Here is a 13,295-nt window from a genome sequence, read left to right as displayed (position 1 = left end):
ATTTGGAGTGGTGTGTGGAAGACACAATTCAGCCCATAACATAAGTAAATGACTGATTGCCCAGAAAAGCAAACCTACTTTTTATTTTAATTTTAGACTTTGATGATAGCATGTTTGTCAAGACATCAACTCCTGAGGAGTGGATTGCACAAGGAGAGTATTATGCTAAGCACCAGTGCTGGAAGGTAAGGAGCTGGGCCAGAAGCCAGGGGTGATGGGTCTCTGCAGTTGTTCTCCTTGTCAAGCCTCAAAGGCAAATCTCCCACTATTACATGTCAGCAGGACAGGGTGAGGATAAAGGTGTGTGTGCCACTTCTTTGGAACCATCAGGGTACTCTGGAGATGAGGAGAGCTCATGTCCTGTTCCTTCCCTTGTTAGTGGAGGTGTGACAACCTTCATTTTGGCCTTTCTCCAACAAGGAAGCTTCCTATTTATTTTCTTTTTCTTCTATGCTTGAAAGCTTTTGTTGTAGTGGTGGTTCATTCCTGTAAATCCTACCTACTCACGAGGTGAGATTTGAGGATCCTGGTTCAAAGCCAGCCCAGGAAGGAAAGTTAGTGAGATTCTTTCACCCCCTCCCATGTTTTCTTTTTTGCTGTCATTGTTGGTTGTGGGGCTTGAACTCAGGATCTGGATGCTGTCCCTGAGTGAGCTCTTTTGCTCAAGGCTAGTGCTCTACCACTTTGAGCCACAGCACTACTATGTGAGATTGTTATCATCAATTAATCACACAAAAAAGCCAGAAGTGGAGCTGCGGCTCAAAACTGTAGAGCACTAGTCTTCCACAAGAAAGCTTAGGGGCAGTGTCTAGGCCCTGAATCGGCACGCCCGCACACAACTTTTGTTATCATACTGCATTGTAAAATAGTAAAAGGTTTGTCTATGTTTGCCTTTTGAAATGAATCAGCCATAGATTTTGCTGCTAATCTGAGGAGTGTGAGCATGGTAAAACTTTGCTTCTATATTTCAACGACTGACTTCCAACCTCAGGCTGTCTTGGTGAACTTAAATAGTTGTCTTCTAGAAAACGCTCTGTAGTGGGCCCACGGTCAGAAGCCTTATACATCACAGGGTTTCAAGTGGGCACCACGGGCACATGTCTCCTACAAGGTAGTAGGGATGCATTCACCTGCGGTCTGTGAACATCCTTCTAGAAGAGCAGTGTTAACTTTAAAAAAATCCAATAACAAGATGTCTGATTGCAGGATTGATTTTGCAGTTCAGCAAAATCAACATGTACTCAATCTTTTTGCATCTCTTCCTGTGTCATCTGCAGCTTGTCAGAGATGTTCCTCATCATTGTTGAATAATGGCTGAGAATATGAAAAATGTAATGTTCTCATGCTTTTAATTGGTCAGTGCTAGGTTACTTGCCCCTCCCAGCTGCAAAGGCATTTGGCAGTTTCAGCCCTTAATGGATTATAAGTTCTTCCATCTGGAAAGAAAGGGAGGAGAGTGCTGTAGTAACCAACAATGTTTGCTGCCACAGTCAGAGCCCCACAGAAATGTACTTTGCTAGGGTTTGATTGCCTTTTTTTGAATGCCTCTGTCAGAAACTGCAAGGATGCTTCCTGAAAGAATAGCTGGGCTGAGTTTTGGCAGATGGTTTCCTTTACTTCTGGCCTCAGTGCACATATTGGGGGTTAAGCTCCTTAAGGGTCACAAGGCAAGTGGCTATGCTTTCTCTTCCACTTCGAACAGATGTTTATTGAGACAATGATTTCTCTGGAGGGCTTATTCTAATGCTCCAGGGATCCTTCTTCTCCTTGGAGTTTCATGGAGCTAGGCCTCAGTGAAAGGACTAGACAATTGTGAGTGATGCCTACAAGTCAGAACTGACCAAAAGTCATAGGTGAGCTATTTGGTCTATATAACTATGAGAAAGAATTCCCAAAGCCTCAATTCTTAGAGGAGTTACCAGCTGTGGCAGGGAAGAAGGTTTACATCTATAGCAAACAACTCACATCTGAGGTTTTTCAGTTTACTGAAGCTGTACAACAGCCCTCAAACTCAGTGTTCATGTTGCTCCTGATCTTTCAGGTTGTCAGTGTGAATTCAACTTAGTAGTTCTTCTGATTCAGCTAGGGAACTCCTATGTCTACATTCAGGTCCCATCCAGCTGGGTGTATCTACTTCCGGGAATTGGGTGGTTCTTGGTTCCTGTGATGGAATCACAGGTTCCTGGATCACTGTCTTGCATTTTCCAATAGACTAGTCTGATTTTGTCCTTGTGATACCATTGTTTAAAGTAAGCAGAAATACTTTTATCCCTTTGAGGCCTGGTCTTGGCTGGTCCAGTATCACTTCTGCTGGGTTCTGTTGACTAAACCAGTCAAAATCCACATTGGAAAAGAGGGAGACAAGGAGCTCTCCTGACAGGAGAAGTCACTACCTTAATTGTAAAGGGGTAGGGGTAGAGACAAGGAAGAATAAAGGACTGTGACGACTGTTGTCATTATAATATGAGGGAGAAGACAGAATTTGTATTGTGGTAGCTTTGACATACAGAAAATAGTTTTAAAAATATGTAATATTTAGTTGTAGAAGTTGAGTTTCAGACTTTATTCAGTGTTATAATTGGAAAGAAATACTGAATATTTGCAAGATTTCATTGATAGGGTGGAGGGTGGGCTTTAGGGAGGGAAGGGAGAGAGATATGGGCAGCAGATATCAGTATGAAATTGTAAAACTGTATCAAATCCTACTTTTATTCCTTTCAGAACACCACTGGTGTTGCTCATATGTGTTATTCATGGATTTCCAATTATTTACCCCTTTAAAAACACTTTTGAATGTTTGAATCTAAAATCTTTTTAGGGGAGCCGGCACAGATGAGAATGTTATAAAAGTCCTCCTCGCCTGACTTTATTTTGACCCTGCTAAAGGACTTCAGGACTCAGGTGGTTTATTGAGTTTTTGGCTGCATGTCAATGAATGTTTCAAAACCACCATACAAGATCATTCATTCAATAAATACTTGTTGAGCTATGGGCCAAACAATATTAGATTCCAGGAATAAGATGGTGAGCAAAGTAGGCACACAGGGGAGACAATATTAGATTCCAGGAATAAGATGGTGAGCAAAGTAGGCACACAGGGGAGTGAGGGCACAGTCCTAGCTGTTTCAGGCATCATACGGAAGAGAGCAGCAGCTTCCAGAGCTTCTGTTCTGAATAGGAAGGCCAGGAAAGCCTTCTTTAAGAAAACGAGTCTTGATCTGAGATCTGTATAATGAATGAATTTAATTAATTAGGCAGAGAAAGGATACAAGGAACAGTGAATTCAAAGGCCCTATGCTGAGGAGTATGGTGCAGGCCACAGAAATGAAAGGAGGCTTATGGGGCTGAGGAATCTGGAACAAAGAGCATGAGGTAGAGAGAGACCAATTTGTCCACTATCAGAAAGTGTCTGTAAGTTCCACCTATGCCCTCACTAAGACCCAACATTGAGCAGAATGTGAAATTTCTGCTCTTGTGGCTCGTGCTTTGAGAATTTGTGCAAATGTTCCTGCTTTAGAAAAATAGCTTTCTTCTGGCCAGAATCAGGGTTCAGGCCGACTCCCCTGTAACACTTATCTGCATACCTCAAAGTGAGAGGGTTTGGTAACATAGTTCTGCATGCTTACAGGAGCTGGGTATGCTATGGTTTCAGTGATTGCTACTCCATTTCTACCACTACTACCTGTACTATGGCTGTCTCTCCAGCACACAGGTAGTCATTGTAGTTAGTATATATGTCAAAGCCCAGAAAAGCCTCTGGTTGATTTTGGCCAGCTACTCCAGTGGCTGTGACCATTGTACTATTTGCAATGGAGAGGATGATGACTCTTGCATGTGGCTGTGGGAAGATTAAACAGGGTGTTATTGTGGCGGCCTATAGAAATATGTAGCATGGACCCTTTCTGTGGCTTCTAGATACTTCCTAATGAAACCTTTGGATGTGTTAGCTGGCCACACTGCTAGGCTGAGTCTTCTGAGACTCCTCTTAGCATGCCTACACCTTCCTACTCCTCCCCCTCAGATTGGGCAGGGTGAGATGCAGGGCTCTGTTCACATGAACATAGTGCATGCTTTAACTCCTGTTCTTTATGTCACTGCTGTTATTTTTCTGGGAATCAAAACCTTTGGCACATTCCAGGTTGCAGCCAAGTGTTACCAGAAAGGAGGTGCATTTGAGAAGGAAAAGTTGGCCTTGGCCCACAACACTGCCCTGAACATGAAATCCAAGAAAGTCAGCCCAAAGTAAGTGTCTCTAGATCATTTCAGGCATGTTCTGATGAAAATAATAGGATAAATATATATTGGTATTAGGTCAGTCTTTCATGAAAATACTGTTTTGTTTTCCTTCCTGTAGGGAAAAGCAGTTGGAGTATTTGGAACTGGCTAAGACCTATTTGGAATGCAATGAGCCGAAGCTGTCCCTTAAGTGTCTAAACTATGCCAAGGAGTTCCAGCTCTCTGCCCAGTTGTGTGAGAGGCTTGGAAAGGTATGGCTTCCAACCCACAGCTACTCGTAGGAGAATTGGTTTCACTTGAGCAGACTGAGGGATGGAACCCTCAAATTCTGTTTGTGGCAGAAAGTAAAAGTTATGAATCTCTAAGGGAAAATTTTTACTGTGTCCTAGATAAGAGATGCTGCGTATTTCTATAAGCGAAGCCAGTGCTACAAAGATGCTTTCAGATGCTTTGAGCAGATTCAGGAATTTGATCTAGCTCTCAAAATGTACTGCCAAGAGGAGCTTTTTGAGGAAGCTGCTGTTGCAGTGGAAAAGTAGGTGGCTTTATTCCCTTGCATTTCCCTCCCTCCCCTACCTCTCTCTGGGGGCAGCTCATCCTGTAACTTCTGTAGTGGCTTAACCATGTTTACCTCCTTTCACTTAAGTGGTGGCCGTGGTACTGGAAGCAGGAGTCTGTACTTCCCACTCTTCATAAGCTTAATAACAGTGTTATTAAGAGAGGGGGCTTGGGCTGGGAAGGTGGCTCAGTGGTAGAGTGCTTGCCTTGCATGCATGAGGCCCTGGGTTCGATTCTTCAGCACCACATAAGCAAAAAGAAAAAAGCTGGAAGTGGCGCTGTGGCTCAAGTTGTAGAGTGCTAGCCTTGAGCTGAAGAGCTGAGGGACAGTGCCCAGGCCCAGAGTTCAAGTCTGGACCCAAAAATAAAAAAATAAAAAAAATAAAAAAAGAGAGTGGGCTGAAGAAGTAAGGGGGGTTGCACTGTATTTGTAACAAGTAAAACTGACTGATCAGTAGAATAAAAGTGACTCCAGAGTTTCATTAGTCTCTCTTTCATTAGACTCCAACTGCATACATACCTGGAAAAAGGGGAGAATCAGAAATTGTATATAAGGCAAAGCCTGAATCAACCAATAATGTGTGTATGTAGCATCCCTTTTTATCCTTTCCCATTAGTCACATTTGACTTTATCAAAGTATATATCTACAATGATTATCATGCTATTATGAGAACAGAAGATTTTTTAAAAAAAATTCGGTTGTGGGACTTGAACTCTGAGCTTGGGTGCTGTCCCTAAGCTCTTCAGCTCCAGGCAAGCGCTCTACTTGACCCACAGAGCCACTTCTGATTTTTTGGTGGTTAATTGGAGATAAGAGTCTCATGGACTTTTCTGCCTGGGCTGGTTTTGAACCACAATCCTCAGATCTCAGCCTCCTGAGTAGCTAGGATTACAAGCATGAGCTACCAGTGCCTGGCTATTCAAGAATAATTTCAGATCTAACTCCTACTTCCTTGAGTTGTAACTTTACCAACCAAGTAGAGGAATACTTGATTTCTTTGAAGAGAACTTATTATTATTAGTACTAATTATACCTTGATGCTTTACATATTTAGGTCCTATTTTGTAATATTTGAATGTAGGAGCTTTATTTAAGTAGCTTTCTGTTATACTTTGGAAGATACAGTTAGGTGACAATTGTATTCTGTCTTTGCAGATATGAAGAAATGCTAAAGAGCAAGACCTTTCCTGTTTCTAAGCTCTCCTATTCTGCTAGTCAGTTTTACTTGGAAGCTGCAGCAAAGTACCTGAGTGCAAATAAGACCAAAGAAATGATGGCTGTCCTTTCCAAGTTAGATGTAGAAGATCAGCTGGTGTTCCTGAAGTCTCGAAAATGCCTAGCAGAGGCTGCAGACCTGCTGAACAGAGAGGGTCGGAGAGAAGAGGCTGCCCTGTTGTTGAAGCAACATGGCTGCCTCCTGGAGGCTGCTAGGCTCACTGCTGACAAAGACTTCCAGGCCTTGTGTCTGCTGGGGGCCGCTCGCCTCAATGTGGCTAGAGATTCTGACATAGAACATACCAAGACCATTCTAAGAGAAGCACTTGATCTTTGCTATCAAACTAGCCAGCTCTCTGGCATTGCTGAGGCCCAGTTCCTGCAGGGAGTTATCCTGAAAGACTTTCAGAAGCTCAAAGATGCCTTCCTCAAGTTTGACATGCTTAACCATTCAGCTGGAGTGGTGGAAGCACTCTATGAAGCAGTCAGCCAGTGTGAAGCTGAGCCTGAGAAGGTTCTAGCTCTGGCTCCATGGGGCTTGGAAGTCCTTCTTAATCTAGTCAAAGCTCTCAAAAGAGTGACCAACAATGCTGAGAAAGAAATGGTCAAATCTTGCTTTGAGTTTTTTGGAATTTCCCAGGTAGATACCAAGTATTGCCAGATAGCGCAGAATGATCCTGGGCCCATATTGAGAATAATTTTTGACCTAGACTTGAACTTAAGAGAGAGGAAAACTAAAGATTATTTTATGATAATGACTGACCAAGTGAAATTAGCCCTAAACAAGCACCTTTTGAGCAGACTGTGTCACATTACACACAGCCTGCTTGGAAGGAGCTACCCAGAGGTCTGCATGAGTTTTATTGCTGGCTTAAAATGTGAAGATGAAAACTGTGAAGATTTCCACAGGCCTCTGAGGCGCTGTGAGGCCAAATGTATGGTTCAGTCGAAAATGCACCTAGTGGCAATCAATGGATTGCTTTTGGAAGCCAAAAAAGTATTTCCTAAAACCTTAACTGAAGAACTTGAAGAAATAGATTGTATTTTGTCTTCAGATATGTATAGCCTTTGCAAATCCTTCCTAAATGTTCTCTTCCCTAGACATTTCCATCAGAGAGTGCTGTCAGAAAACCCTATGGCATGTAAAGAAATCCTCAAGCCAAATTACAAATCTTTCCGATTCTACAGAGTTGCCCTGAAAGCCTACGTCCGTGATCTGTTTCAAAAAGAAAGCGCACGCAATCGCCGTGAGTCCACAGATCTGTGGCTGAGCGCCATGCAGGCTTTCCTTCTCTCCTCCAGTTACCCAGAGGAGTTTGAGAAGCTGCTCTACCAGGAGGAGGACAACTATAACAGGGAGCTGAAAGCTCTGGAGTCCAACAAAGAGGAAAAGGGCAGGGGGAGAAGCAGCCGCATGAAGGGCATAGAAGGAAAATTTGGCATGCTAGTGCCCAACAAGGAGGATGAGAGTACAGAGAAGATCTACCTATGCTTCATCCGGCTGCTGGAGAATTCCATTGACCAGCTGTATGTGCACAGGAATCCAGAAGATTACAAGAGGCTCTTTTTCCGTTTCATGAATGTCCTTATCAAGAGGTGCAAAGAGCCACTTATCCCCAGCATTGGCAACACGGTGGCACTGTTGGAATTCCAATTTGTCCACTGTGGGGTGGTGCTGGTCCGCCTCTGGAAGAATTCTGTTCTGTGCCTCCCCAAAAGCTATATTGCACTCCTGCACTACTGGGAGTTCCTGTCTAGCAAGAAGGACAAAGAGGTTGGGGACGTGTTTTCCATCATTCAGGAATACAAGCCAAAAGATGTAAATAGAGCCATTCAAGACTTCCGATTTCATCTCTCCTATCTTGTCAAGGTGCTATGTGGCTATGAGAATGTGAATTTCAATGTCCTGCTTGATGCCTTTGGTGAAATAGACTATGTGGTCTCAGGTGAGGCTGAGCGGGCACTGGTGCTATGCTTGGTTATGTTGGTAAATGCTGAAGAGATCCTCCAGCCCTTCTGCAAGCCACTTTTGTACCGCCACTTCCAGGAGATTGAGACAAGGCTGCAGCTAATGAGCATGGACTGGCCTAACCAGGTTCCTGAGAGGCTTCGGAAGGTTGTACGGCGAGTGTTAATGGCAGTCAGTGTGAAGTCTGTGGCCGAAGCGCTCCAGGACCTACTCTTTGAGCGAGACGAAGAGTATCTGATGGACTGCCACTGGCGGTGGGACAGTGCTCATACTAAAGGGTCTGTGGTCCATGGCCTCTGTCATGAGGAGGTCAGACTAAACCGCTTGCTCTGTGTGGGTCCTGTGGACTACTTTGGTGAACTTGAGTGTGAATTTAGTCAGGATGAGACAGATGAGGTGATGTTGGAAGATCGAGATCACATTCTGGCTGCCATCCTTTCTCAAAAGCAGTGGAAGGCATCCATCCAACGTAAACTCCGAAGAACCTGCCTGGTGGTGTCTTTGTGCATTAGTTGGAAGAGATGGGTCCAGACTAAGCACACCAATGAGGAGGTCAGGGAGCCTGGGGCCAGCAATTTCAAAAGGGCTGATGTGGACAGGACCCAGTGTGACCTCTGTGGAGTGAAGTTCACTCGCAAATCTGATAGCTACTTTGGCCCCAGCAAAGTGTTTGAGGGAGCAACCTCAGAGGTTGCCATCCTTTCCAGGGCAGAGCTAGAAGGGAAGGAATGTCGGGAGAGGAGCAGTGAGTCTTATGAGCAGCACATCAGTCTGGAGAGTCACCAGAAGCAGCAAGTGGCCTACCAGAAATACTTAGAATTTTTTCATGAGAAGGTGGACCCGGCCATTAGTCAAGGCAAACTAGTAGTGCAGGACATAGAGGAGAGTGTGTGGGTCCGCAGTCACCTGGGCTCCAAAGAGCACAGCCACATGCTGCAGAGGAAGATTCAGGAGCATATCAGAAGGGTTTCAGACTTGGTGGAGGAGCTCTATAGGCGAAAGGCCTGGGCTGAAGGTAAGGGCCTGTCAGATACTGAGAGTTAAGTTCTTTGTAGTGATGTAATGTTGGTATTAGCAGAACTATGACTAAAGAATATTCCTTCTCAAATTACAGCACTGCGGTTAGGAACACGGTTTGCTAATTCATACTATGGAGAGGTTATCAGGAGAATGTTTAAAATATTTAGAAAACTTTTTTGAGGTTCCTCTGATTCATTCCTTCAGTGATCTTTCCTTGAGTATCTAGCATGTAGTAAATTCTATAATCATCACTGGAAGTACATAGTTTCATCTTACGATATTGCCTTATGTTATGTGTGTCTTGAGTAAGCATTGTATGTAGCCTTAGAATCAGCTTTCACCTAGCTTCCTCATAGCTATCTACTTCTTAGCAACACTGAATAGAAGTTACATGTATAAAATGAGTGGAATTTCATTTTTAAAATATTTTATAATTTTCAGATACTCTTTCCAGTGAAGGATTTAAAGACATTTTGAACCCAGGGTTCCTTGGAAGGCTTTTCTGTTGGCAGTCTTATAGACACTCAATAATGAGGTTGGACCACTATTTACAGGCAATTTTTACTTGTGGCAGCAAAAGGCAGCTTTGGGCCTCTTACTTAGCAAGGAAGGCTGTTTCCCAGGAAAACACAGACTAGCTCTTGGAGCACAGGACATCATACTAGTACTTAATTTTCTAGCACCTGTAACTGCCTCTTCATGCTGAGCCCCTGTTTTTTGTTTTTTGTTTTTCATTTCTGTAGCGGAAGAGGCAATGGCTCAGCGGATCAGAGTTCTAGCCCTGTCAGTCAGGGATGCACAGGATTGGCTGATGAAGACAGAGCACCACTTAAAGGAGGAAGGTAAGAAATTCTTTACTGTAGGGACAGGTGACACTTTGGGCCCTACTTTTTTTTTTTATTCCTGGGTTCTAGATGAGTGTATAGCCTGTCAGAGATATCAAGACTGGCCCTTTGCTGCCTCAAGAGCAGCATTCTTACCCATAAGTCAAACTGTTAGTAACACAATTAGCCAGCTGTCTATGAAAGCCATTACTCTGGGCTCATGTTAATAGTTAAAAACCTCTTTTTCTGTTTATGAGCTGTTATTGATGGCATTAGTCATTGAGCATACTCATTACTGTGACTTCCAAGGATAAAGTACGGCAAAGTCATCCCTTGATGAATATGTTTACCTGGGCCAGTCATTAAGTCAGTGGGTGTCATTGAGTTTCTAGTGTGTATCTATTTGTTTTGTGAACAAAGCAAAGTCATTGAGGGAATCTTTCAGGTATCTTCCTAGAGAGCATTATAGGTTTGTATAGATGATTCAGGTTTCTTTGCTGGTAGTCAGAATTTTCTTGTCAATTCTGTATGATCTGAATGTCTTTCTTCTTGCCCTTTTCAACTTTTATCCCCTCTCAGATGGATCACATTTCTTTCTGCTCCAAGTATTTCACCAGCTTCAATTGTTCTCCCAAGTCCTAATCTAGATGCTACTACAAAGCACAGCCTCCAAGGCGGGGTTGGGGTGGGGGAACTGGAAAGAATTTGGCTTAAATGTTTGTACTATTACAAAAATGTTTAACATGTAGTCCCTTCTGATGACTATGATTGTTCCAAAAAAAGATAATTGTTACACCAAGTCAAGAATGTGGTTTAGATTTTACTTGATTTGTCATTTAAAAAAGCCTTCAAATTAAGACTAGAGGAATAAGCATATAATAACTTAATTCTGGAGAAGAGTGTTTACTTTGACTGTTCTTGAGAAGAAATAACAATACTCAAAAGAAACTTCTCTTTGATATTCTAGTAGGAGGTTTTATTTCTTTAAACAACATTATAGAAATAATGTTTTACTAGGGTCTAATAGTGGAATAAGAAAAAACGACTTCACTTTTTTCGATTTGTTGTCATATAGGTATTGTTCAGGAGGATGATTATGAGAATGAAGTTGAAGACTTTGGTGAGCTCCGTCCTAGAAGACGTTCACGGAAATGTGGAAAGCAGAGAAAATACTAGTGCATTTTCACACAACTACTGTTTCCTAAGCCTTCAGAACATTCTAACCTGTCTTAGAATTCTAAAGGTTGGGGCAGAAGAGAAAAGGAATCTAAATTAGCATTAAAAGAAGAGTAGGCCAACTTTTCTTTTTGTTCTTACCATTTCTCTCAATGGTGGCTTGAGATATAATTACTCCTTTACCTGCAGGGACCTCTTAAATGTTTACCAAGGCAAAGTCTAGCAGTTTTGGTCCCCATAGTTGAAGGGAACATTGGGAATCCTCAACCCAAAGCTCTGGTTCATGACCATTTTGATTTGAGACAGTGGCACGGGGGCTAGACATTTGTGATAGACGCCCTTCACCTCAGAGTGTCACTGCTCTGTGGCAACTTTTTGGCCCTCCCTTCCTCCAATTTTTTGTGATTAGACTACCTCAGAATGTAGTCAAGAATTCACCTAGTACCATTTGGGATGTCTTTTCCCTCTAGGGGAATGTTGCTAAGGTCCTTCCTGGCTTGCTTCCCCAAAGTGGTCCTGACTCTGCCTTGCCTATGGTGCAGCAATTCCAAGAAGTTCTTTGAGTACAACCCTCTACATCTAAATTTCTTGGTCCTCTCTAGCAAGTTTGAAACACATGCTCAGGTTAACATCTTGAGTTTCTGACCTGTAGGGTTATAGATTAGGACAAATAAAAGGAGGAGGTAGAAAATCTTTACAGTGCCAGTTCTTTAGGATTTGACTATGGATTACTGCCATGGGGCCAATAGGCCCTGTAAGAGGGGGTTGTGATGGCCCTATTGGCAGGAGGCCTGTGTCCTCCTCACTCACTGAGCCAGCAGTCATCAGTCTGGTCCATTTGCAAAGGCTTCATGCCTCTTGGATAGTTACTGCCAATTTTTTCCCCACCCAGCCCAGCCCGGCATGAATGGCCAGGCTTACCTGGCCTTCCCTTTTGTTTTCACAACAGAACCAACTTGTTCTCCATGTCTCTGCTGCATTTGCTACTTACTGTTTTCCTTTTCCTGTTTTTGTAATTAATTTGTTTTCTTGAAATGCTTGCATTGGTAATTTTTGTTAGGTCATGTTTTTCATTTTTATTCCAAGTGTTTTTTTTATAAACTGTACTTTCCAGGAAAAATTGCTATATTACCACATTTTTATAAAGTTAAAGCATCTCTCTTAGCTATTGCTGTCCTTGTGCTTATTTCCTGTTTCTATTGAAAATAAAGGTGTGAGTCTTAGAGCTGGTTCCATCTGGTGTACTGACTGCTGGCCAGTCAGTGAACAAGCTCTATGTGCTTTCAGAAATTAAGAAATCCAAGAGCCAGGCACCAGTGGCTCACGCCGGTAATCCTAGCCACTCAGGAGGCTGAGATCTGAGGATCACAAATCAAAGCCAGCTTGGGCAAGAAACTCCATGAGAACGTTATCTCCAATAAAGCATTCAGAAAACCGGAAGTGGCACTGTGGCTCAAGTGGTAGAACGCTCACTTTGAGCTGAAGATCTGAGGGTCAGTGCTCAAGCCCGGAGTTCAAGCCCTATGACAGACAAAAAGAAAAAGAAAAAAAAGAAAAAGAAAAAGAGAAATCCAAGATCAGAGAAGTAGGGCCAAGTGTGGGGATTCTGCTAACTGGAGTATTGTTGAGGGCCCATTTTGTGCATGTTGATTCCAATTTGGATGCTTCTTACTCTGGGCCCAAGGGTTTGGACTGCATGGAATTTTGTCAGTACTGTGTACCATAGCTTACCCCAAGCAAGAAGCATTGCTCTGGGAGATATGAGACCTGGAATCATATCTCTTTTCTGCCCCAATGAGCCATATAACCTATGGTAAGTTAATCTGTCAATACAATGCCTAAGTGCAACATCACCATCCAGGACTTCCTGATCTAATGTGGGAGAGATAATGACATGAAAAAACAGTGATGATAAATACATGTACTGTATGGGGAAAATAGCATTTCCATAACTCATCTGGGCCTTAGTTTTCCTTTTGGTAAAATTGCTTTAAGATCCCTTCCTACTTGACACAAAGTGGTTCTGTTAGTTGGGTTTCCTGTGATTTTAGTGTTCAAACAGGATGAGAAGGATATCTGAGTAAGGGAAAGCCAAGTGTCCAATCCTGTACTTTAGAATTTAAGAGGTTTTGCACTGAGTCAGATGAACTTGCTGCTATCTCCATCTCACTGTCAGTAGATCCTCCCCTAAGAACCTACCTCTGCAGCTTAGAAGGCCTTCAAAGCTGTTTGTGAAAATGAAAGACTGAAAGCAGGAGGATTAGCAATGCTACTCATGGCTTGAGCTCATTAGCC

General features: G+C 42.9%; 1 protein-coding gene across 9 annotated transcripts in view; it reads left to right on the top strand.

Moving 5' to 3' along the window:
* The window catches only part of Trank1 (tetratricopeptide repeat and ankyrin repeat containing 1), a 112,960-nt gene extending 100,802 nt beyond the window's left edge, over positions 1-12,158 (top strand). For 4 of the 9 annotated variants that reach the window (XM_070006580.1, XM_070006583.1, XM_070006584.1 and 1 more), the window contains 7 exons: positions 97-185; positions 4,139-4,242; positions 4,355-4,487; positions 4,626-4,771; positions 5,952-8,995; positions 9,744-9,842; positions 10,900-12,158. In XM_070006580.1, coding sequence (XP_069862681.1) covers positions 97-185; positions 4,139-4,242; positions 4,355-4,487; positions 4,626-4,771; positions 5,952-8,995; positions 9,744-9,842; positions 10,900-11,000 — 3,716 coding nt within the window. In that variant the 3' untranslated portion in view covers positions 11,001-12,158. The remainder of the gene's footprint in view (positions 1-96; positions 186-4,138; positions 4,243-4,354; positions 4,488-4,625; positions 4,772-5,951; positions 8,996-9,743; positions 9,843-10,899) is intronic. The other 5 variants (XR_011368704.1, XR_011368703.1, XR_011368702.1 and 2 more) reach the window with 5 other exon arrangements.
* Positions 12,159-13,295: the final 1,137 nt, after the last annotated feature.

The sequence above is a fragment of the Dipodomys merriami genome, unplaced genomic scaffold (assembly GCF_024711535.1).
Source record: "Dipodomys merriami isolate MVZ:Mamm:240054 unplaced genomic scaffold, mDipMer1.0.p SCAF_7, whole genome shotgun sequence".
NCBI classification, from domain to species: domain Eukaryota; kingdom Metazoa; phylum Chordata; class Mammalia; order Rodentia; family Heteromyidae; genus Dipodomys; species Dipodomys merriami.
This window is presented reverse-complemented; position numbering and strand designations above follow the sequence as displayed.